This window comes from Chiloscyllium punctatum, chromosome 35 (assembly GCF_047496795.1).
Source record: "Chiloscyllium punctatum isolate Juve2018m chromosome 35, sChiPun1.3, whole genome shotgun sequence".
Lineage (NCBI taxonomy): Eukaryota > Metazoa > Chordata > Chondrichthyes > Orectolobiformes > Hemiscylliidae > Chiloscyllium > Chiloscyllium punctatum.
This window is the reverse complement of record NC_092773.1, coordinates 49,225,641-49,252,266: the sequence shown is the minus strand read 5'-3', so window position 1 is coordinate 49,252,266 and position 26,626 is coordinate 49,225,641. Positions and strand designations below refer to the sequence as shown.

The 26,626-nt window shown below is 44.5% G+C and overlaps 1 protein-coding gene across 5 annotated transcripts in view; it reads right to left on the bottom strand.

Moving 5' to 3' along the window:
* The window catches only part of LOC140459809 (NACHT, LRR and PYD domains-containing protein 3-like), a 73,474-nt gene that overhangs the window by 12,711 nt on the left and 34,137 nt on the right, over positions 1-26,626 (bottom strand). For all 5 annotated transcript variants that reach the window (XM_072554340.1, XM_072554344.1, XM_072554339.1 and 2 more), the window contains 6 exons: positions 18,548-20,315; positions 11,350-11,436; positions 8,748-8,918; positions 8,448-8,618; positions 6,683-6,853; positions 4,301-4,471 (listed from right to left, as the gene is read on the bottom strand). In XM_072554340.1, coding sequence (XP_072410441.1) covers positions 4,301-4,471; positions 6,683-6,853; positions 8,448-8,618; positions 8,748-8,918; positions 11,350-11,436; positions 18,548-20,315 — 2,539 coding nt within the window. The remainder of the gene's footprint in view (positions 1-4,300; positions 4,472-6,682; positions 6,854-8,447; positions 8,619-8,747; positions 8,919-11,349; positions 11,437-18,547; positions 20,316-26,626) is intronic.

Below are 26,626 nucleotides of genomic sequence, written 5' to 3'. Positions count from 1 at the left end.
ACTGACATCAACCTCACTGGTCTACAGTTCCCTGGGATTTCTTCCCACCTTTCTTAAATGATGGACCACATTAGCCACTCTCCAAATCTTCTGGAATCTCTGACACTCAAGCATTTATGGCTGACGAAACAAAGAACAATTTTCAAAATTATTTTTCCTTGCTGTTGGTGAATCTACCTTTATATCAAAAGCCTTGCTTTATTTTTCTGAACCCCATCAGGAGACACCTTTTTTGTACATGCCCACAGATGTGATCAGATAGTGCTCCTCAAAGTCACCTCCAAATTCTCTCCAACTATATATTCCTTCACATCCTTAACTTCTACTCTACTCAGTACATTGCTGCTAAGACTTCCCGATCATGTGGACTTCTGCTGCTGCTGCTGCTTTTTCAGGTTTCTCCTATACTTCTTGTCCTTGTTAAGCTATGGCCTCTGCCTTTCTAGAATAGAACTGGTTGACCTTCTCTACCTATTGATAGGATTTATTTCAACAGATCTCTTTCAAGAGATCACTTGGATGCACACTCTTACTTCCACATTATATTCCCAATTCACAAGCCCAACCTACTGCCTCTCATCCATACATGCATCCAGTTTTCATATTTTAAGACCATAAGACATAGGAGCGGAAGTAAGGCCATTCAGCCCATCGAGTCCACTCCGCCATTCAATCATGGCTGATGGGCATTTCAACTCCACTTACACGCATTCTCCCGGTAGCCCTTAATTCCTTGTGACATCAAGAATTTATCAATTTCTGCCTTGAAGACATTTAGCGTCCCAGCCTCCACTGCACTGTGGCAATGAACTCCACAGGCCCACCACTCTCTGGCTGAAGAAATGTCTCCGCATTTCTGTTCTGAATTGACCCCCTCTAATTCTAAGGCTGTGTCCACTGGTCCTAGTCTCCTCGCCTAACGGAAACAATTTCCTCGTGTCCACCCTCTCCAAGCCATGTGTTATCTTGTAAGTTTCTATTAGATCTCCCCTTAAATCTTCTAAACTCCAATGAATACAATCCCAGGATCCTCAGCCGTTCCTCATATGTTAGACCTACCATTCCAGGGATCATCCGTGTGAATCTCCATTTTCCAGTGGACTTTCCCACTTCACTTATAATAGTTACCTTGCTCCCTTCAATAGCTCTTCAGTTGATCATTTGACTTAACTCCCTTTTAGTTGCCGTCCTTTGGGATCAATTGACAATAAAGAACTAATGCCTCCATCAAGAGACAAACTGCTAATTTGTTTTTGCATTCAAGCAATAAGGGTCACTGGACGGGCCAGAATTTGATGCTCATACCAAATTGTGAATTGGCCATGCTAAATTGCCCGTAGTGTTAGGTAAGGGGTAGATGTATGGGTGGGTTGCGCTTTGGCGGGGGCGGTGTGGACTTGTTGGGCCGAAGGGCCTGTTTCCATACTGTAAGTAATCTAATCTAAATCTAAAATTGCCGAGAGGGCAGTTAAGAGCAAACTACATTGCTGTGGGTTGAGATACACACATAGGCCAGACCAGATGAGAACAACTGTTTTCTTCCCAAAAAGGACAGTCAGAAAAACCCTATCTGGTTCACCAACAATAACGGTTTCCTAAAAACTGAAAAGGATTGCGGATGCCGTAAACCAGAAACAAAAACAAAACAAATGCTGGAGAAGCTCAGCAGGTCTGGCATCATCTGTTGAGAGAAATCAGAGTTAAATGCTTTGAGTCAAATGACCCTTCCTCAGAACTGAAGGCAACTAGGAAAATCAGTTTATAATTGTGGTTTCTTAGTCATCATTAGACTCTAAGTTTCAGATTTTCACTCAATTTAAGGTCCACCATTTGCCACGGCACCAATTGGACCCAGGTCCCCTATCTCTCTAGATAATTAGTCTTGTAATACCAATAGGCAATATCTCCCCAGTTGTGACAGTTTGATCCTCACAGCTGTGCAACAATTAAAGAGAGGGGTAACTTGTACCTTGGCATTTTCTATAACATCTGCAGAAATTTGTAATCAATACCAAACCACCTTGAAGCATATACCGAAACAGTTTGTTCCCAAGCTGTACTTTTTCTCATTTGTACAGCATGCTTCAGTCAAACCCATACACGTCACCATAAATTCATTTGGTACCATTTCCCAGCATTTGGCCCATATCCCTTTCAACCCTTTCTATGCATGTACCATCTGGATGCCTTTTAAAACAGTGTGATAATAACAGCCTCCACTCCTTTCTATGGCAGCTCGTTTTATACACATATCACCCTCTGTCGGAAAAAGGTTGCCCCACAGATCCCTTTTAAATCTTTCCCCTCTCACCATAAAACCTCTAATTACGGACTCTACTACCCTGGGGGGAGGGGGGGGGGGGGGGGGGGGAAGAAATTGGCCATCCACATCCCCATGATTTTATAAACCTCTAAAAAAGTTCACAACTCTGCTGCTCCAGGGAAAATAGCTCCAGCCTATTTAGCCTCTCGCTACAGCTCAAATTCTCCAATCCCAGCTAAAATCTTTTCTGAGCCCTTTTAAGTTTAACATCTCTCCTTCTCTGGGCTTCTCCATTCTTTAATATCCTCGCTCTGCAAATTAATCCTATCGCGCTGATTCAGAGCACATCCGACCCACTTTTGGGCAACCGATAATTGACAGTTTGGTTGATCTGCCAAAATGTGACGAACCATGTTGTATATTACTGCATAGCTTCTTTCAGACATCCCATTGCTAAATAGCAGCTGAAAGCCTTGTCATCATACCTGTTGTGTTTATATTCACACACATATCACTGAATTAATCATTAGCAAACCTCTCCATTGCAGTGAGGCATTTTGTCAGCGACTCATCAGTTCCTACTTGGGTTTCCTTCTCCACAATTACCATCTTACTTTTACTGTGTATTATTGTTGACTGACAATTTGTTTACCAAATCTAAATATCTTGAAGGTTGCGAATCTTTGAATTCTTTCCAACAGAGGGCTATTCAAATGTGTTTGCCCCAGCCTTCAAAAACTTCCAGCCCGCTCGCTCCAGCCCTACTCTTGGCTCAGTAGCCTTACTCACTACTGTCACTGCCCTGCTTGCTGCTCTCTGTCAGATGCTACTTCACGGCCGTATTTGCAACACGTTAGTGAAACGGTCAGCACGGCAGCTGAGTGGTTAGCAATGCTGCCTCACAGCGCCAGGGACTCAGATTTGATTCCACCAGCAAATTCTGCACATACTCCCTATGGTTTGCAATGGGTTTCTCCCAGGTGCTCCAGTTTCCTCCAACAGTCCAAGGCTGTGCAGGTTAGGTCGACTGGCCACACTAAATTGCCCACAGTGTCCAGGCTCGGTGGATGAGCCATGGGAAATGCAGGGTTACAGGGTCGGGTTGTGGAAATGGGTGGGATACTCTTTGGTGGGTCAGTGAAGACTCGATGGGCTGAATGGCCTGCTTCCAAACCGGAGGGATTCTATGATTCAGTCTGTGGTTGTGACTCTTCCAGGGACAGGGTGAGGTTTCTGATTGGGTGGCTACATGGAGTAAATTTCCCTGGTCAATCTTCCCACTTTTGGTGAGAATCCTCCATCCAAACCTCTGTATTTTGAGTGCTGTTGAGCTTATTGACCTCCATTGGCTCCTGGTTAAACAATACCCCGATTTAAAGACTTTTCAGTATTAGTTCCCATCACGGTCTTACCCCCCCTGTTTCACTGTAATCTCCTCCAGCTCTACTATTTTTGGTGATAACAAACTTGGACCAAGCTTTTGATCACTGGACATAATTCAGTTCTGTGTCACTTGATTTTCCAAAGCTCCTGTGAAGTGACATGACACTAAAACATGCAAAATTAACAGCAGTCGTTTGATCAATTCCCCTCCCAGCCACTTCTGTGGAGGTTCCTGTCTCTTGGAAAACAACACGCTTGATGTATTTGAGGCCACAAATATTTCAGCAGACGCTGGTCATTGTCTCATTTGTTCAGGTGAAGCGCACTTTGATTTTAATATTGTGTGGTAACTCACCTGCACCTCTTCAAAACAGAATGCCATAACACCATTTACGTTCACCAGGGGGAACATACAGGTTGTCAGTTTAAAAAGGTGCTTCTTGAACATCAGCCGCTCAACACTGCATAGAGTGTCAGCCTTGAGTTTTTGAGCTGAGCTATCTGGATAGACATTGAACCCACAGCCTTCTGACTCTTCAGCATTAATGCTATCACGGGTCCATCACAGGGACACTCCAAATTCAACTGTGACCGATTGCGAGCTGTGACAAATACCAGTTAGTGAAAACAGTTAAACAGAGTCATGGCGCTTACCGCAGTTTTTGAATTTTGCATTTTGCATTCCCCAGAGCTGCAGACAGAAGCTTCACGCCTGAATCACGCAATTTATTGTGGCCCAGGTCCAACTCGATCAAGGAACAGTTTGAACTGAGAGCGGAGGGGAGATACTCCATGCTTGCATTTGAGATCCCATTCTCACAGAGCCTGTAGACCAGATAGACAGTGGTAAGGGTATATATAAAATGCAAAAAGACATTCATAATTCTCCCAGCAATGAAACTATTACTGTTGTACAGAGCACATTTGGAGATGAAGTGTGGGGCGGTGACAGCGCAGGAGCAGAGAAGGATGGGCCAGTGAATTCAAGCTACTGGCCAGTGTGCCATGATGGACTCATCTCTGGGCCATTCTGGACGTGACTGGGTTAGAGCTGAAAAAGGAGAAAGTGAGGACTGCAGATACTGGAGATCAGAGTCGAAAAGCCCAGCCAAGTCAGGTAGCATCTGAGGAGCAGGTGAAGCGATGTTTTCGGCATGAGCTCTTCATTTGGAATTAGTTCAGTCCTGATGAAGAGCTCATGCTCAAACCGTCAATTTGCCAGCTGCTCGGACGCCGCCTGACTGGCAGTGCTTTTCCAGCACCACACATTTCGACTGGTTAGAGGTGGCGACCAATATTTGTTCACAGAGCAACGTGAAATCAAACATTTTCAAGGATCTATCGATGCACCTCTTCCGGAGCGGAATGGAATGTTTCCGCCAGCAGATGGATTCCAGGAGTTCCGAATGGGGGAAGGGTTGTGAGCCTGCACACATCAGTTTCTGGCAACTCTCTCAAAACTATCCACCGTCTTTGAGACATCAGAAATGCTGCTGACACTGGTTTCCCTGTAAAGGAATTGCCCTACATAAGGGCTGCCTGCTGTTTCATTTCTGATGGTGGAGTTGTCTGTGTCAATACAGGAGGACCTACTGTTGATCCTGTAACTTTAATTGCCCAAATACCTTAAATACGTCAACCAGATACATAATTAGCTTAACGGCAGGAGACAGAGAGATGACAGAGGGTTGCTTTTAAGACTGGAGGCCTGTCACCAGCAGTACACCGCAGGGATTGGTTCTGGGTCCCCTTTTGCTTATCACAATGATTAGGATGTGTGTGTGTAGAAGGCATGGTTAGCAAGTTTGCCGATTACACCAAAATTGGTGGCATAATAGACACTAAAGAAGGTTTTCTATAATTACAAAGGAATCTTAATCAAATGGGTCAAAGGGCAGTAAAATGGCAGATGGAGTTCAAGCTGGCTAAATGCGAGCTATTGCATCTTGATACAACAAAGGTAGGGCTTATACAGATAATGGTAAGGCCTTGGGATAGTGCTGTAGAACAGGGGGACTGTGGGATTCAGGTACATAATTCTCTGAAGTTTGCGTAAGGCATTTGGGCACGCTTGCCTTCATTGCTCAGTCTTTTGAAGATAGGAGTTCAGAAATCATGTTGAGAGCATACAGTACACTGGTGAGGCCTCTTCTGGAAGATTGTGTCCAGTTCTGGTCACGCAGTTACAGGAAAGGATATTATTAACCTGGAGAGGGGTTCAGAAGAGAATTACTAGGATCTTGCCAGCTATAGGTGGTTGTTTTGGTCTTTTTACATCGAGGATCTGGATTGGCACAGGCTTGGAGGGCCGAAGGGCTTGTTTCTGCACTATAATTTCATTGTTTTTCATTCAAAGAACGAAGACGAAAAGGTTGAAAGGTGACCTTACAGAAATTTATAAAGTATTGTGGGGTGCAGAAAGAGTTAATGGTAGCTGCCTTTTCCCTAGGATGGGAGATGCTAAGACTAGGAGGCACATCTTTAACTTGAGAGGAGAGAGATTGTAAAAAAAGGCAAAGGACATTTTTTTTCTTTTTTTACACAGGTGGTTCACATGTGGAATGAGGAAGTGGTGGATGTGGGTAAAAATCTAAATGTCTTTCAAATGTTGTAAGAGTAGATGAATAGGCAAGGTTTGGAGGGATATGGGCCAAATGCAAGCAGATGGGACAAGTTCAGTTTGGGATTATGCTCAGCATGGACTGGTTGGACCGAAGGGTCTGTTTCTATGCTGTATGACTCCATAACTTTATTTAACTGGGAATCTTGGAGACAGTCACTTAACGTGCTGTCTCTGCAACAGTAATTTCTAAGGTACTGAGACTAGACATTCTATGCTCTAGTTTAATCTCAATGTTGGAATAAGAAATAAAACATGGCTCTCAAAGTGCTAATTATGAACACAACTACTGGTAACATTATAGCCAGCATTAACAGTAATCACGCTGTTTTTGACCATTGCATAGTGCTTATTGTGAGCACTCCAACTGATAATAAAAATAATGGTTTGTTTCTCAATCTCAGATTGGTACTTACCACAATTTCTGTACTTGACAGTTGGGATTGGCTAGAGCTTCACACAGTGCTTTTACTCCTGAATCCTCTAGTTTATTATAACCCAGGTTTAGAATGGTCAGTGCCGGGCTTGCACAGAGCGCTGAAGCCAGATCTGCAGCACAAGCCGATGTGAGACCAACTTCTTTCAGCCTGGCAAGCAGAACGACAGATCGTGTAAATGAGCATCCCAAAGCTTATTAATATCACTGCTACTGATCCTTCTTATTAAGGATATGCATTATACTACCAACAACATAGCAAGAATCAAAACAATTACTGATGTGAAGTGCTGCATTTTGGAAAGGCAATTCAGGGCAGGACTTGTGGGTAAAGAGGTCCTAAGGAATGTTGTTGAACAAAGATCTTGGAATGCAGGTTCACTGTTCCTCGAAAGTGGAGTTGCAGCTAGCTCAGATAGAGAAGAGGGTGTTTGGTATGCTTTCCTTTATTGGTTCGAGCATCGAGTACAGGAGTTGGGAGGTGATATTGCGGCTATACAGGACATTAGTTAAGAGTGTGGTGCTGGAAAAGCACAGCAGGTCGAGCAGCATCTGAGGAGTAGGAAAATCGATGTTTCCGGCAAAAGCACTTCATCAGGAAGCCCTTCCTGATGAAGTGCTTTTGCCCGAAACATTGATTTTCCTGCTCCTTGGATGCTGACTGACCTGTTGTGCTTTTCCGGCACCACACTCTTGGCTCTAATCTCCAGCATCTGCCGTACTCCATTTTACCCAGGATAGTAGTTAGGTAAACTTTGGAAAACGGTGCGCAATTCTGGTCTCCCTCCCCAGAGGGAGGATGAAGGCATTATGAAACTTGAAAGGGTTCAGAAACTATTTACAAGGATGTTGCCAGGGATGAAGGATTTGAGCGATATGGAGAGGCTAAATAGGTTGAGGCCGTTTTCCCTAGAGCTTTAGAAGTTAAAGGGTGACCTTACAGAGGTTTATAAAATCAAGGAGGGCATGGACAGGATAAATAGACAAAATCTTTTCCTCTGGGGTGGGGGAGCCCAGAGCTGGACAGCATAGGTTTAGGGTGAGGTGGGGGAAGACTTAAAAGGGGCAACCTTTTCATGCAGACGGTGGTGTGTGCATGGAAGGAGTTGCCAGAGGAAGCGGTGGAGGCTGGTACAATTATGACATTTAAAATGCATTTGGATGGGTACGTGAATAGCAAGGATTTAAAGGGATATGGGCCAAGTGCTGGAAAATGGGACGAGATTAGCTTAGGATATCCGATCAGCATGAGTGGGTTGGACTGAAGGGTCTCTTTTCAGAAAAATCATAGAATCCCTACAGTGTGGTAACATGCCATTTGGCTCAACAAGTCCACACTGACCCTCCAAAGAGGAAGCCACCCAGAATCATTCTGCTACCCTCTTACTCTACGTTTCCCCTGACTAATTCACCTAACCTACATATCCACCAACACTGCCAGCATAGCCTATTCAACTGATCTGCACACCTTTAAACTGTGGGAGGATACCAGAGTATGCAAAGGAAACCCACGCAGACACAGGGAGAATGTGCAAACTCCACACAGTCACCCAAGGCTGGAATTGAACCTGGGTGCCTGGCGCTGTGAGGCAGCAGTGCTAACCACTGAGCCACCGTGCTATACATCTGTGACACTATGTTACATTTATTAATAACAATGTTGTGTGTATTCAGTACATTCATAAAAAAAAAGTGACAAGTGTCTAGTTACAAGAACTTCAAATCTATCACAATTAGGTACTTACACCAATTCCTGTATTTTACTGTCAGGGTTCCCCAAGGGGACAGAGAGGAGACTCACTCCTGAATCTCCCAGTTTGTTATTACTCAGGTCCAGATTTGTCAGTGATCGGTTTGTAGCGAGAACAGAGACAAGATCCTCAACACAAGAAGCTGAGAGATCATTATCAGCCAATCTGGAATTGAAAGACAGCGTGGATCAGGATAAATCCCAGTGCTTGTTAATAACACTATTATTGAAAGGCACAATAGATAGAGTGTCAGACAACAAGTTATTACTAACAGTCTCTCAGTTTGGTACTTACTGCAGTTTCTGTATTGTACAGTCAGGGTTCCTCAGAGCGACACACAGTAACTTCATTCCAGAATCACCCAGCTCATTATTACTCAGATTCAGCACATTCAGTGACCTGTTCATACTGAGTGCAAATGAGAGATCTCCGGCACAAACATCTGTCAGACTGTTTTCCTCCAAGCTAAAGAGAAAAGGAGGGAGGCAGAAGGGTGTTTGGGGGCAGTGACCGTGAAGGAGATGGTGCAGCAGACAAAAGAAAAATAGCATCAATGAGAGTAACTTCTCCAGATCTACTGAAATCACATTATGCTGTTAACAATGTATCTGAATTGACACAGCACAAGTAACAAAACAGCACAAATTGAAATATACAAAGATCAGATAACCATTACTGAAAAATGACTGCAAGGTGAAAAAGACTGGGACCGGATAATTCAAAAGGTACAAGACATTTTGTAAAGACAGCAAGCTAAGAAAGGTGAAAGGGCAGATCTGTTAATTAAGGATGATATTGCTACAATGGAAAGAGATGATCTTTGTTCTGGAGGTGATAATTTTAGGCCTAATCTTATAAGGAGAAAATGAGCACCCGCTCCTCCATACTCCCCTCCATCCAAAGCCCCAAAGGATCATTCCACATCCGACAGAAATTGACCTGCACCTCCACTAATGCCATCTGCTATATCTGTTGCACTCGATGTGGTCTCCTCTACAGGAGGGAAGACAGGACGCCAACTTGCGGGTCATTTCAGAGAACATCTCTGGGACACCCGCACCAACCACCAAAGTCCCTCACAGCCCGAACACTTCAACTCCCCCTCCCACTCCACCAAGGACATGCAGGTCCTGGACCTCCTCCATTGCCAAACTCTAACCACCTGATATCTGGAGAAAAAAACTCATCTTTTGGCTCAGGACCCTTCAACCACACAGGATTAATGTGGATTACCAGTTTCCTCATTTCCCCTTCCTCCAACCTTATCCCAGTCCCAAGCCTCCAACTCTGTACCGCCCTCTTGACCTGTCCATCGTCTTTCCCATTGTTCCGCTCCATCCTAATCACCTTCTCCTCCACCTTCATCTACCTATTACGTTCTCAGCTATCCTCCCTCCTGCCCCATCCCTCTCCCATTTATCTCTCAACTCCATCAGCCCACAAGCCTCATTCTTGAAGGGCTTATGCCTGAAACATTGATTCTCCTACTTCTCGGATGCTGCCCGACCTGTTGAGCTTTTGCAGCACCACACAAACCAAATCTTATAAAGGGTAGACTATGTTTAGGGGAAGACATTGGCGTAGTAGTGTAGGCACTGGACCAGTCACTGGCCAATGTTCTGGGGTCATGGGATTCACTAACGGCCTTAAATGGAAGGAAATGTGCTGGCCTAGCCTACATGTGACTCCAGACCCACAGCAATGTGGTTGATCATTGATCTCTTTTCCAAAGACTCCAATAAACTAAGCACAGATAAAGACAAAACCTATAGATGGATCTACGCAGATTTCCAAAAGATATCAAACAAGGCAAAAAGGTTAAAACGCGACATGACAGATTGTTGTTGTAGATTAGCATGGGTAGAGAATTGCTTATGATTCAGCAAAAAGTAGGCATTAAGCATCATTGCCTAATGGTCGGGACAATGTGATGAACTGATTTTGACTTACATTCATAATTTATAGATGTAGGAATCAAACGCATGGCTGTTTACTAATAGAGATTTGTAGCTAAGTAAGTTGGCAAGAGACAGAAGTAATTTGCAAAGGCAGGTTTATAAGAAGGCAAGAACGTTGGCAGATGGAGTGTAATGTGGGTAACCACGAACTTCAGCAGGAAGAATAAATACTTAAAATGGAGAAAAACTACAGAACTCTGACAAAAAGTTTAGAGAGTCTCTTGATACACAAATCACAAAACGGTAGGGCGTAGGAACAGCAAGTGACTAAGATGGCAAATGGTACGCTGTTTATTACAAGGGGAATGGATAAAAGTAGAAACACTACGCTACACTTGTACATTGTATTGGTGAGAAAACATCTGAAGTAATAGGTTTCTTATTAACGAAAGGATGTAAATACTTCAGAAACATTTCACAGAAGGTTCACTTGACTTTATGATAAAAGGCTGGGCCTATATCCATTGGGAGGTTATAACAACAAAAGGCGATCTTATTGAAACATATTATACCCTGAGGAAACTGATAAGGTGTGCGCTAAAAGGATGTGCCTCCTTGTGGAGAAAAGGCATACAGATTAAAAATTAGGGGCCTCTCAGTTCGGATGGAAGTCAGGAATTTTGTTTCTGTCAGAGGCTCATGATTCTTTGGAACAAAACTTCCTCAGGAAGGATTGGAGGAAATACAAGTGAATATTTTTGAGGCAGAGGTAAAATGAATCTTGATTGACTAGGGAGACACAGATGATTAGAGGGTAGGCTGAAATGTGGAGTTGAAAGCACAAACAGATCAGTCATACTCTTACTGAATGGTGAGCAGGCTTGATGAGCCTAATGGGTGACTCCAGCTCCTAATTCATGGGTTTGCATGTATGGTTACTGTGCACTTTATCCAGCATCCAGTTCTTGGTAAACAATTCCAAATAATCTTTCACTTACCCCAGTTCTTGTATTTTACAGTCTGGCTTCCTCAGAACTACAGACAGTAGTTTCACTCCTGAATCTCCAAGTTCATTAAAACTCAGTCTAAACACAAGAGTCAGAAACAAGTTAAATCAAAACTTGGATATAATTTAACTAACAGCAATATACTGCGGATTAAGGATATCGGAATTGCTGGCAAAGCTCAGCAGGTCGAGCAGCATCCATGGAGAGCGCCCGAGCAAGAGACAGCATGAGAGAACGAGAGAGAGAGTCAGTGCGGGGCAGAGCGCACGAGAATGAGTAAGCAAGTTAACATTTCAAATCCAGTATGACACTTCTTCAGAAGGGTAGTATTTGTTTGTTATGAATGTGTTGCCAACCATATCAAAGAGAGTTCAAAAGATAATGATAACATTTCCTGTCACTGGCAAACAATATTGCTCCATACAACTGCCTATATACTAAAAACTATCACTTATGCATTTTTTCGAATCCTTTCAATAGCCCTCAGCCTAGTTCGATTTGACGATCAAAATTAATATACTAAAACTTAGCATGTAGATACCTCCATGTTGGAGGAGGTTTGCAATTCTTCTTTTCTACAAGTGAGATGATTTTACAACGGACCAAAATATTCTGAAATGTTTGCAAAGATCCATTTTAGATTCTCCAAGCTCTAGTATTAGTAGCAGATTCTTTTATTATTCATCACAAAAATTATACTATACTGAACATTCAACTTTGTCTGTACCAGCTCCTGAAAGAGCTATCCAGCTCGTCACATTCTCCAACCATATTCTGTGGGCCTCTAAATGAATCACTTTCAAATATGTATAGAGACTCTTTTTGATCCTCCTATGGAATCTGTCTCAAATAAACACTCTCCCAGGCAGCATATTCGAAATCTTCTTTCCTCAGAAGTTTCTTATCTGACTCTTCGCTCTCTTGCTGTTAATCTTAATTTTAATCTTTTAATTGTTAATCTCAATCTTAATTTTTACTGGCAATCCTACTAGTGGAAACAGAATATCTTTCCTTACCCCAAAGATCACCCGGTGACCTACATATTTGGCACCCTCCACTTCACAGAAGCAACGTACCCATCTCGGTCACTTACGTCACTAGCTTTGCTTCAGTGAGTCACTGATCTTGCTGGATCCGTATGGACCCCACTATCATTCATCATTCTTTCACTGTTGATATGTTTGGAGAATATTTCACCATTGTTTTCGCGCAGCTTGACATCTTTTTCTTATGCTTCCTCTTAAGCCTTCCGACTCTGAAATACTCTTCCTGATTTCTATTGCTTTGGTTATTCCAGAATGCAGCTTATCGCATTTTTATTTCTTATTTTCTCAACAATATCCTTCATTATCAATAGTCTTGCAGACTTGGATGTCCCATATTTATTTGCCCATAGGTATGGACCTAGCTGAAAATCTCCCCTTCTCATCCACTGTTTTATCCACAAAAGTGGATTTCCAATCAACTAGCTCTGGTACAAAATCTGCTGATTTCTACTCTGGGGTCTTAATCCTTGACTGGTTTTTATCTTTTCTATCTTAACATTGATTATGTTATGACCACTGTTTTCCCAAATACTCCCTCCTCTGACATCCTCCACTTGGCCTGCCTTGTTTCCTTGGATAGCTCCCACCTTCCCTCCCTCGTAGATAAGAAATGTACTGTTCCAGAAAGTTCTCCTGCACACATGGCAGAAATGTCTCCCTTGCTGTGCCACCCTGGAGAGGTATCCTGGCTGCTCAAATATTTATCAGTTGTGTCACAGATCCTTGCACCCGGAAGGTAAGAAATCATACCAGATTCACTATCTTGGCTGCAAACTAAAATGCTTATCCTGCAAAACAGTGAGTCACCCACCAACACTCTTTCTAAATCTGCCTAATGGACTCTCTTTCCAGAGTAACCTCCTGCACCACGATACTGTGGTTTTCCCTCAAGCCATCCACTTGCTTGTTTCCAGCCAGACTAGATTTTGTTTTATTATTCACTCGTGTGACATGCACATCACCGGCTGAACCAGCATCTTATTGCCCGTATCTTGATGCCCGAGAGAAAGAGGTCTCGATGACGGGGTGCTGGAAAAGCACACAGTCAGACAGCATCCAAGGAGCAGGAGAAAAAAAAAAATTTGACGTTTCAGGCAACAGCCCTTCATCAGGACGGGCTGAAGGGCTTTTGCCCGAAACGGCGATTTTCCTGCTCCTCGGATGCTGCCTGACGTTCTGCGCTTTTCTAGCACCTGTCTAATCTCTCTGATCCCCAGCATCTGCAGGACCCACTTCTGCCTAGACAAGGTGGTGGTGTGCTGCCTTCTTGAACCACTGCAGTCCACCTGCTGCAAGTTGACCCACAATAACCTTAGGGAATGAATTCCAGAGTTTTGACCCAACAACAGTGATGGAATGGTGTTATACTTCCAAGTCAGGATGCTGAGTGGCCTGGAGAGCAACTTTCAAGGGGTGGTGTTCTATGTATCTGCAGCTCTCGCCCTTCCACATTGAAGTGGTTGTGGGTTTGGAAGGTGCAGTCTCCGGGTCAAAGAACTGTACTCAGAATTAATCACTCTCAGCGGAGCAGGAAATGGCTGTCTGGTGGTGTTTTAAGTCACGGTAAAGTCCAGTTATTGTTTTTCTAATGGCTAAAATTTAAAGTTGTTTTTAAGTGCCTAGTGGACCTGGAAGCTGGTGTCGTGCTAGCTTACCTGGGAAGGTTTTTTTCTTATAAAAGCGCGCAGGCGAGGAACCCGAGGCACTACAGGGGTAGAGCCTCCCACCCACCCTCCTCTAACCTAATAATAAGACCCATTGTGACAAGCAGGTGAGTGCTGCATTTTGCTGGTTTGTTTCTTTAGATCTAGTTTTTAAAAGTTTACCTTTTAGAGGGATGGCAGCGAAGGCAGTGCAATGTTCCTCTTGCAACATGTATGATGTGAGGGAAGCCATTAGCGTCCCTCCTGATTACACTTGCAAGTGCACCCATCTCCAGCTCCTCCAAGACCGTGTTAGGGAACTGGAACTGGAGTTGGATGAACTGCGGATCATTCGGGATGCAGAGGTGGTCATAGATCAGAGCTTTAGGGAAGTAGTTACTCCGAAAGTTAGAGAGATGGGTGACAGTGAGGGGGAGTGGGAGGAAGCAGCCAGTGCAGGGACTCCCTGTGGTCATTCCCCTCAAGAACAAGTATACTGTTTTGGATACGTGGGGTGGGGGGGGAGGGGGGGGGGGGGAGGGGAGAAGGAAAGATGACCTACAAGGGGTAAGCAACGAGATTCAGGCCTCTGGCACGGAGCCTGTCCCCGTTGATCAGAAGGGAAGGGTGATGAAAAAGGTAGAGCGATAGTTATTGGGGACTCAATAGTGAGGGGCACAGATAGGCGGTTTTGCGGGGGCGACAGAGACTCACGATGGGTATGTTGCCTCCCAGGTGCAAGGGTACGTGATGTCTCTGATCGTGTTTTCTGGGTCCTTAAAAAGGGGAAGAGGGAGCAGCCCCAGATCATGGTCCACGTTGGCACCAACGACATAGGTAGGACGATGTTAGACAGGCTTTCAGGGAGCTAGGTTGGAAGCTCAGAGCTAGAACGAAAAGAGTTGTTGTCTCTGGTTTGTTACCCGTGCCACGTGATGGAGATTTGAGGAATAGGGAGAGAGAACAGTTAAATGCGTGGCTACAGGGGTGGTGCAGGAGGGAGGGATTCTGGTATTTGGATAACTGGGGTTCTTTCTGGGGAAGGTGGGACCTCTATAAACAGGATGGTCTACACCTGAACCTGAGGGGCACCAGTATCCTTGGGGGGGGGGGGGTTGGGGAGAAGGAAATGGTGGGGGGGGGGGGTGAAGGTTTGCTAGTACTCTTTGGGAGGGTTTCAACTAACTCTGCAGGGGCATGGGAACCTGGAGTATAACTTTAGGGTACAGGACCTTGAGTGTAGGGAGGTTAGGAACATGGCATCGATCTCGAAGGAGGGTGCCTGTAAAACAGGAAGGTGGCTTGAAGTGTGTATACTTCAATGCCAGAAGTATAAGAAATAAGGTAGGTGAGCTTGCAGCATGGGTTGGTACCTGGGGCTTCGATGTTGTGGCCATTACAGAGACGTGGGTAGAACAGGGACAGGAATGGCTATTGCAGATTCCAGGGTTTAAATGTTTTAGTAGGGTCAGAGATGGGGGTAAAAGAGGGGGAGGTGTGGCATTGCTTGTCAAGGATAGTATTACAGCAGTAGAAAGGGGGATGGAGGAAGACTTGCCATCTGGGGTAGTGTGGGCGGAGGTTAGGAATAGGAAAGGTGAGGTCACCCTGTTAGGGGTTTTCTACAGGCCTCCTAATAGTCAGAGAGAATTAGAGGAAAGTATTGCAAGGATGATTCAGGAGAAGAGTGAAAGTAACATGGTGGTTGTTATGGGGGACTCTAACTTCCCAGATATTGACTGGGAAAGCTATAGCTAGAGTTTGTTAGATGGGTCAGTGTTTGTCCAATGTGTGCAGGAGGGTTTCCTGACACAATATGTAGACAGGCCAACAAGAGGTGAGGCTATACTCGATTTGGTTCTAGGTAATGAACCAGGCCAGGTGTTAGACTTGGAGGTAGGTGAGCACTTCGGGGGCAGTGACCACAACTCGGTGACTTTTACTCTAGTGATGGAGAGGGATAAGTGTGCACTGCAGGGCAACAGTTATAGCTGGGGGCAGGGAAATTATGATGCGGTGAGGCATGACTTAGGATGTGTGGATTGGAAAAATAGGCTTCAAGGGAAGGACACAAATGATATGTGGAGATTGTTCAAGGAACAGCTAATGGGTGTCCTTGGTAAGTATGTACCAGGTAAAAACAATGACTGCAGATGCTGAAAATCAAATACTGGATTAGTGGTGCTGGAAGAGCACAGCAGTTCAGGCAGCATCCAACGAGCAGCGAAATCAACATTTCGGGCAAAAGCCCTTCATCAGGAATAAAGGCAGTGAGCCTGAAGCATTGAGAGATAAGCTCTCCATGCTTCAGGCTCACTGCCTTTATTCCTGATGAAGGGCTTTTGCCCGAAACGTTGATTTCACTGCTCGTTGGATGCTGCCTGAACTGCTGTACTCTTCCAGCACCACTAATCCAGTAAGTATGTACCAGTCAGGCAGGGAGTACAGGGTCTTGTGAGGGAGCCGTGGTTTAATAAGGAATTAGAATCCCTTGTTAAAGGGAAGAGGGCGGCCTATGTAAAGATGAGGCGTGAAGGTTCAATTGGGGCGACTGAGTGTTATAAAGGTAGCCAGGAAGGATCTAAAGAGAGAGCTAAGAGCAGCGAGAAGGGGACATGAAAAGTCCTTAGTTGGTAGGATTAGGGAAAACCCAAAGGCTTTCTATAGGTACGTCAGGAATAAAAGAATGACCAAAGTAGGAATAGGTCCAGTCAAGGATAGTAGTGGGAAGTTGTGTGTGGAGGCGGAGATTGGTGAGACACTAAATCAATACTTTTCATCAGTATTCACTCAGGAACACGACATTGTTGCCGATGTGAATACTGAGTCACAATTAATTAGAATGGACGGCTTTGAGGTATGTAGGGAAGAGGTGTTGGAAATTCTGGAAAGGATGAAAATAGATAAGTCCCCTGAGCCTGATGGCATTTATCCTAGGATCCTTGGGAAGCTAGGGAGGAGATAGCGGAGCCATTGGCCTTGATTTTTATGTCATCGTTGTCTACAGGAATAGTGCCAGAAGACTGGAGGAGAGCAAATGTGGTCCCCTTGTTCAAGAAGGGGAGCAGGGATAGCCCGAGTAACTATAGGCCAGTGAGTCTCACTTCTGTTGTGGGCAAAGTTTGAGAGAGAACTGTAAGGGATAGGATTTATGAACATCTGGATAGGAATAATGTGATCAAGGATAGTCAGCATGGTTTTGTGAAGGGCAGGTCGTGCCTCACAAACCTTATTGAATTCTTTGAGAAGGTGACCAAGGAAGTGGACGAGGGTAAAGCAGTAAATGTGGTGTATATGGATTTTAGCAAGGCGTTTGATAAGGTACCCCATGGTCGGCTAATGCAAAAACTACAGAGGTATGGCATTGAGGGTGCATTAGAGGTTTGGATTAGGAATTGGCTGGCTGGAAAGAGACAGAGGGTAGTAGTTGATGGCAAAGGTACATCTTGGAGTGCAGTTACTAGCGGTGTTCCACAAGGATCTGTCTTGGGACCATTGCTGTTTGTCATTTTCAAAAATCACCTGGAGGAGGGGCTTGAAGGCTGGGTGAGCAAGTTTGCGGATGACACGAAAGTCGGTGGAGTTGTGGACAGCGAAGAAGGATGTGACAGGTTACAGCGCGATATAGATAAGTTGCAGAGCTGGGCAGTAAGGTGGCAAATGGAATTCAATGTAGCTAAGTGTGAAGTCATTCACTTTGGTAGGAGTAACAAGAAGATGGATTACTGGGCTAATGGTAGACTACTTGGTAGTGTGGATGAGCAGAGGGATCTTGGTGTCAATGTACACAGATCTCTGAAAGTTGCCACCCAGGTAAATAGTGCTGTGAAGAAGGCATATGGTGTACTGGGCTTTATTGGTAGAGGAATTGAGTTCCGGAGTCCTGAGGTCATGTTGCAGTTGTAGAAGACTCTGGTGCGGCCTCATCTGGAGTATTGTGTGCAGTTTTGGTCGCCATACTATAGGGAGGATGTGGAGGCACTGGAACGGGTGCAGAGGAGGTTTACCAGGATGTTGCCTGGCATGGTAGGAAGATCGTATGAGGAAAGGCTGAGGCACTTGGGGCTTTTCTCATTGGAGAAAAGAAGGTTTAGGGGAGATTTGATAGAGGTGTACACGATGATTAGGGATTTAGAAAGGTTTGACAGTGAGAACCTTTTTCCTCTAATGAAGTCAGCTGTTACTAGGGGACACAGCTTTAAATTAAGGGGTGGTAGGTATAGGACAGATGTTAGGGGTAGAGTCTTTACTCAGCGGGTTGAGAGTTCATGGAATGCCCTGCCAGTATCAGTGGTGGACTCTCCCTCTTTATGGTCATTTAAGCGGGCATTGGACAAGCATATGGAGGTTATTGGGCTAGTGTAGGTTAGGTAGGCTTCGGTCGGCGCAACATCGAGGGCCGAAGGGCCTGTACTGCGCTGTACTTTTCTATGTTCTATGTAATTCAAAACATGCCTTTTCAATAATTTGCTGAATAGGTAGGTATAAAGAAAGCATTACCTCAACACACGACATTTGTGGAGTATGGAATCCAGCCGTTGCAATCCTTCGCACTTAATGTAACAATTCCGCAGGTCGAGTTTTCTAATCGAATCACTGAATTCAAAGACACTGGATAGGACCAGATAGTCAATTGGAGTCAGTCTCAGTCCACGCAAATTAAATATTTCTGCAGATTCCACAATTTCCTGAAGCAGTTTCTTATTCTGAGACTCAAACATGTAGTGCAATGTGTTCAACAGGTTGGTTTGATCAGGTTTACTTGCTGCGTTTTTAATCTGTTCCTCAACCTTCTCCTTCACCCAAGTAATCACTTGACAGATTGTCGCATGACAAAACGGACCAAGGAGCTTCTCCAGGGGCCTGGCTGACTGAGACGACAGACCAATAACAAAACGGAGAAATATCTCAAAGCGCCCATCTTCCATGCTATGGGCTTGACTGAGGAGTTCCTGTACGTTCCCAGAATCTGCAGTGAGGAACTGTGCCAACGCAGCTATGAATTCTTGGATGGTGAGGTGCGGGAAAGTGTAAACTATGCTGCGAACAGAATCATCTCTCTCCAAAAGTTCCATCAGGAAACCAGACAGGAACTGGGAGGGTTGGAGGTTGTACTGGATCAAATCTTCATTTGTAAACACAATTGTCTTCTCCGAGACTCCAGCAAAGGCCATCTCGCCAAGCTTCAGTAACACCTCACGAGGGTTTTCAATCTCTCGGCCATGGTTTTCCAGAACGTTATAAATATAGTAGGAATACAGCTGAGTGACGGTCCTGGGAACATGCTGTTTCCTACCTCTTTGCGTGAAGAAAGAACCCAGTGACAGACCGAGGATCCAGCAGTATGAAGGGTTATAGCACATAGTGTACAGGATCTCGTTCTCCTTCAAGTGTTTGAAAACAGCTGCTGCCACTTTCTTATCTTCATAAAACTTGTTGAAGTATTCCTTCTGCTCATCACCAACAAATCCCAGGATTTCAGCCCAGACACTGACCTCAGCCACTTCCAATAAATGTAACGCAGTGGGACGAGTGGTCACTAACACAGAACATCCTGGGAGCAGCTTGTGCTGGATTAAACCGTACACAATGTCAGACATCTCACACCAGCTTTCAGGGTCTGTGCACTTGTGCTGAGGTGCTGTGCTTCTCTGATGGCCAGAAAAATCGATCCTCTCCTTGAATTCATCCAAACCATCAAATATAAAAAGCAAACCCTCTGGGTTCTTCCAGAGCTCTCCCAGAACATTCTCAAAGTAAGGATACTCATCCAGTATCAGGTTCCGCAGGTTAACCCTGCCGTTATAAGTGTTTAAGTGCCGGAACTTAAAGCTGAAAACAAATTGAAAGTGTGGGTATATTTTCCCAATGGCCCAGTCATGAACAATCTTCTGCACCATTGTTGTTTTCCCAATCCCTGGGACTCCACTCACTACTGCTGAACTCCCGAAATTGGATTGCCAAAACCATTTCTTTAATTTCTGGACCAAAAATCCTACCCAGGAAAAACTGCTCTGGAACAAGCAATCGACTGGAATTTTTTCCAGTTCTCTCCGGAGATGTTTCTCTCTCCACTCCTCGTGGTCTCTGCCTCTTGCCAGCAACTCATGCTCTACAAGTTTCCGATCTCGAAGAGCAGAGATGACCGTTAGCTCAGTATATCGATCAACCAGCTGGAAAGTCTTCACCTTCTCCTTTATTAGGACTGTGCTCACTTGCAGTGTTTGAGTTTGTACCGAGAGTACTTCCTTGTGTTTTGCCTGAACACCTTTAATTAGAACAGATAGAAAAAGTGGTTCTCAATGTTAATCATATTGGAATATACAAAAAGAAACACTTCGCTATTCCACTTTGCAAAATAGTGAACTGTTGTGGCGTTTGATTCACAGCTTCAATAGAGCAAGTGAAATTTCAGTTGATGGAAACCCCATTCACAAGTCAAAAAATGGCGAACGATGTTCAATAACCAATTTAATTCCAGTATTTCTCGAACTAAGCACAGAATCACTTGTGATTAACACTAACAAGTGCCTCACTCCAAATTTTGATCAATGATAAAGCTCAACGAAGATTTATTGCTCAGTTCCAGATGGCGTTTGGTAATCAACAGGAAAATTCCTTGCCCATGCTTGGCCTGATGCTGAGATTATGGGGTCAGGAGTCAAAGTTGAAGACTCCTAGGGCAACTCCCTCCAGTGTGTAGATCACTGCACTACTTCACCTACAGGAATGGTCTGACTGCGCCCCAATTTTGGAATGGCCCAACAGGTGGCAGTAGAGAGGGCTTTACAGCATTGACAGGACCAAGCTTCTTGGAGGAACGGAGGACTACAGATCGGAGTCGAAAAGTGTGGCACTGGGAAAGCACCGCTGGTTAGGCAGCATTCCAGGAGCACAAGAGAGTCGGCGTTTTGACCAGGAGCTCTCCAAGCATCTTGCTCTTCCTTCTGGCTCCAGGTGAATGCCAGATAGGAATAAACAAGATCGACTTTTTTTGGGGGGGGGGGGAAGGGGGGGACTTTTGTAGTAGTTCAATCCAAACCAGCTGTTTGCTAGGCTATGAGTCAATTACATTTCTGTGGGAGTGGAGTCACACATAGGAGAAAGTTAATGACAGCATATCTAATTCCGTAAAAGGCATATTTAAACCAAATGGTTTAATGATAATCGATAATGGTTTTAGTAATAGTTTTATTATCAGACTTTTAATTTGTTAATCTATCACCACCAGCTGTGATAGGATTGGAACTCAGATCATGACCCACATTTCTGGATTATTGGTCCAACGCCAATACCACTAGATTATTGCCTTCCCAGGTTGTTACATGCAAAGCTAGTGGACTGCCAGATGAGTTTGTCTCTGGAAGAGGAACATGCCTGTTTGGGACAGGTAGTCTTTTTGTTCTCTGCCCTGAGACATTTCCTAATTCTTGTTTTGATTTATTACTGACATACGTACCAAGATACAGTGAAAAAGTACTGTCTGCAGTAATGCCAGGTCGGATTACCCCCAATCATTGGTTTTGCGAGGGATCATTGGCGCCAAACTCACTCGGTCTTGATGTCAAGGACAGTTACTCCAACATAATCTTTGAAATTGGACTGGTTTGTCAATGTTTGAACCGAGGCTGTAATGAGCCCCAGAGCCAAATGGCCTTGGCAGAGTCAACACTGGGTGTCACTGAGCAGGTTATTGCTGACCAGGTGGTACTTGATAGCACTGTTGATGACATCTTCCATTTTTTCCACTGATAATTGGGACTGACGGGACGTTCATTGGCCAGGTTGGATTTGTCCTGATTTTTGTGAACAGGACATAACTGGACAATTTTCCACATCACTGGACAGATACCTGTGCTGTACCTATACTCGAATGGCTTGGCTACGGGTCGTGGCACGTTCTGGAGGTCATGGTTTCAATACTATTGCTGAAATGTTGTTTGGGCATATTGCCTTTGCAGCATACAAAGGAAACAGCATGTTCCCAGGACCACTCAGCTATATTCCTACTATATTTATAACGTACTGGAAAACCATGGCCGAGAGATTGAAAACCCTCGTGAGGTGTTACTGAAGCTTGGTGAGATGGCCTTTGCTGGGGTCTTTAACTATTTCTTAATATCATGTGGAAAGAGTTGAATTGGCTCAAGGCTGTAATACTGTGGACCTATGAAGGAGGTAGAGATGGATTATCCAGTCGCCACTTAGAGAGTCATAGAGATGTACAGCACGGAAACTTCAGTCCAACCCATGCATGCCGATCAGGTATCCCAACAATCTCGTCCCATCTGCCAGCACCCGGCCCATATCCCTCCAAACTCTTCCTATTCATATTCCCATCCAGGTGGCTTTTAAAAAGTTGCAAATGCACTAGCCTCCACCACTTCCTCTGGCAGGTCATTCCACACACACACCACCCTCCAAGTGAAAAAGTTGCCCTTTAGGTCTCTTATACCTTTCCCCTCTCAACCTAAATCTAATGTCCTCGAGTTCTGGATTCCCTCACACCAGGGAAAAGACTTTGTCTATGTATCTATCCACGGCCCTCATGATTCTATAAACCTGTTAAGGTCACCCCTCAGCCTCCGACACTCCAGAGAAAACAGCACTAGCCTATTCAACCTCTCCCTATAGCTCAAGTCCTCCAACCCTGGCAACGTCCTTGTAAATCTTTTCTGAACCCTTTCAAGTTTCACAACATCCTTCAGATAGGAACGAGACCAGGATTGCACACAATATTCCAAAACTGGCCTAACCCAATACTGAAGAAAGATTGTAGTGAATACTTCAGGCTACATTTTGCACTAATGAGTTGGGCTTTGCCATCATGAAGGATAAGAATATTTGTGGAGCCTTCTCCTCCAGTGAGTTGTTCAATTGTCCACCACCATTCACGACAGGATCTGGCAGGACTGCAGAACGGAGATCTCTTCCTTTAGCATGGCATAACGTCACTCAATTAGCAATGCAGAAACGTGAGTTGATGTTCTGGGGACATGGATGTTAATTCCACCATCGGGAGAGGAAAAAGTCCGAATTCAATAAAAATCTGGAATCTTTAAATAGGCAACGTGGTGATTATGCAACTAGTCAAATTGTAACAATTTATTTACTGTACACATGTGCTTTAGGGGATAAAATCTACACTCTACCTCGTCTGGCCTACATGTGACTCCAGACCCACACTGCTGCAGTTCACTCTTAATTGCTTTCTCAGCAAAAAGTGGTGGCCTTATCAATGAAGTCAATATCCCAAGAACATACATTAAAAAAAAATTGATTTCAGAGAGTCAGATAGTCAAGGGCAGGTTGTGTCTCACAAACCTCAGTTTTTTTGGGTAGTGACCAAGCATGTAGATAAGGGTAGGACAGTTGACGTGGTATACATGGACTTCAGTAAAGCCTTTGATAAGGTTCCACATGGTCAACTGATTGAGAAAATGCAGAGGCATGAATAGAGGGTGATTTAGCAGTTTAGATTAGAAACGGGCTTTCTGGAAGAAGGCAGCAAGTGGTGGTTGATCGAAAATATTCAGTCTGGAGTCCAGTTACGAGTGGTGTGCCACAAGGATGTTATGGGACTATTGCTGTTTGTCATTTTTATAAATGACTTCGACACAGGCATAGGTGGATGGATTAGTAAATTTGCAGACGACACTAAAGTTGGTGGATTAGCAGACAGTTTGAAAGAATGTTACAGGTTGCAGGAGACTTGGATAAACTGCAGAATTGGGCTGAGGGGTATAAAATGGAGTTCAATACAGCTAAATGTGCATGATTCATTTGGTAAAAATAACACGAACGCAGAGTACTGGGTCAATGGAAAAATGTTTGGTAGTGTGGACATGCAGAGCGCTCTTGGAGTCCATGTACATTAGATCCTGAAAGTTGCCACCCAGGTCGAAAGTGCTGTTAAGAAGGCATACGGCGTGTTAGGTTTTATTGTTAGAGAGAGTGCGTTCCTGAGCCGCAAAATCATGCTGCATCGACACAAACGCTGGTGCGGCCACACTTGGAATATTGTGTACAGTTCTGGTCACCCCATTACAGGAAGGATGTGGAAGCATTGGAAAAAGGTGCAGATGTGGGCGGCACGGTGGTACAGTGGTTAGCACTGCTGCCTCACAGCGCCAGAGATCCGGGTTCAATTCCCACCTCAGGTGACTAACTGTGTGGAGTTTGCACGTTCTCCCCGTGTCTGCGTGGGTTTCCTCCGGGTGCTCCGGTTTCCTCCCACAGTCCAAAGATGTGCAGGTTAGGTGAATTGGCCATGCTAAATTGTCTGTAGTGTTAGGTAAGGGGTAAATGTAGGGGTATGGGTGGGTTGCACTTCGGCGGGGCGGTGTGGACTTGTTGGGCCGAAGGGCCTGTTTCCACACTAAGTAATCTAATGAGATTTACCAGGACGTTGCCTGGTCTGGGGAGAAGGTCTTATGAGGAAGACTGAGACACTTGGGCTTGTTCTCATTGAAAGGCGGCGGTGGGGGATTTGATAGAGACATACAAGATGATCAGGGGAGTAGATAGGGTAGACAGTGAATGACTTTTTCCGAGGATGAAGTCAACTTGTACGAGACGGCATAAATCTAAACCCATCAATTTGTAGTTAAGACAGATGTCAGAAGCAAGTCCTTTAGGCAGAGAGTGGTAAGGGTGTGGAATGCCCTACCTGCTAATATAGTCAACTCAGCCACATTAGGGAGATTTAAACAATCCCGAGATAAGCACATGGGTGATTTTGAGATAAGACGAGCTCAGAATAGTTCACAGGTCGGTGCAACATCAAGGGCCAAAGGGCCTGTTCTGCGCTGTATTGTTCTATGATCTCGTATGTAAGACTTAAAGTAGTCATTATAAACAGTTTGATTTGGTGAAATATTGCAACATCTTAATGCAAGGAGTATACTGTGTAAGGCAGATGAACTTAGGGCTTGGATTGGTGCCTGGGAGTATGACATTACTGCCACAGAGACTTGATTGAAGGAAGGAGATGGTGATGATTTGCAACTAAATGCTCCAGGATATAGACGCTTCAGACGGGACAGGGAGGGAAGTAAAAAAAGGGGGTGGAGTTGCATTGCTGGTCAGGGTCGATATGATGGCTGTGCTAAAGGAGGACATGCATAGTGAGACATTATGGGTGAAGCTGAGAAATAAGAAGGGTGCAGTTACATTGTTGGGGCTGTATTGCATGAGGTAGAAAAACAAATAGGTAAACAGATTATGAATAGACATAGAGGCGATGGGAGATTTTAATTTTTCCAACACTGACTGGGATACATTTAGCGTCAGCGATCTGGATGGAGTAGAATTTGTACGAAGCGTCCAGGAGGATTTTCTAGAGCAGTATGTCAATAGTCCAACAAGGGAAGGGGCCATATTGGACCTGGTATTGGGGAACGAGCCAGGACAAGTGATAGAAATTGTGGTGGGGGATTTATTTGGGAACAGTGACCACAATTCTGTACATTTTATAATACTCGTAGATAAAGAGGAGAGTAGACCTAAGGGAAGAGTGCTAAACTGGGCCAAGGCCAATTATAGCAAAATTAGGCAGGAGCTGGGAAATGTGGATTGGACACAGCTATTTGAAGGGATGTCCACATTTGAGATGTGAGAGGCTTTCAAAGATAGGTGAAAGATAGTCCAGGATAGTTGTGTCCCATTGAAAGCAAAGGATAGGAAGGGCAAGATTCATGAACTGCGGATGACAAGAGAAATTGTACGACTAGCCACTAGGAAAAGGGAAGCATATAGAAGGTTGAGGTAGCTAAGAACAGAATGGGCCCTGGAGGAATACAGGAAGAGTAGGACAAGTCTTAAACAAGGAATCAAGCAGGCTAAAAGGGATCATGAAATAGCCTTAGCGAGCAGAGTTAAGGAAAATCCCAAAGCATTTTATTCTTATATAAGCAGCAAGCGGGTAACTAGAGAAAGGACTGGTCCACAAAGATAATGAAGGCAGGCTGTGTGCTGAACCTGAGAGAATGGGTGAGATTCTGAATGAGTATTTTGCATCAGTGTTCACTCAGGGGAGGAACATGATGAATCTGGAGATTAGAGATAGACGTTTGATTAGTCTGGATCACGTTGGCATAAGTAGGGAACATGTATTAGGTATGCTAGAGGTTATTAAGGTGGACAAATACCCAGGGCTTGATGGGATTTATCCCAGGTTGCTGAGGGAGGCAAGAGGGGAAATAGTTGGGGCCCTGACTGATATATTTGTGGCATCCGGAAATACAGGTGAGATGCTGGAGGACTGGAAGATTACTCATGTTGCTCCCCCTGTATAAGGGTAGTAGGGATATTCTGGGTAACTACAGGCCAGTGAGCCTGACGTCGGTGGTAGGGAAGTTGCTGGAGAGGGTACTGAGAGATAAATAGATCCTATGTTTGGAAAGGAATGAGGTGGTCAGTGATGGGCAACATGGTTTTGTGCGGGGGAGATCTTGCCTTACCAGCTTGATAGTGTTCTTCGAGGAAGTGACCAAGTTGTTAGGTGAAGGAAGGGCTGATCATGTCATATCCATGGAGTTTAGTAAGGTGTTTGATAAAGTTCCCCATTGTAGACTAATG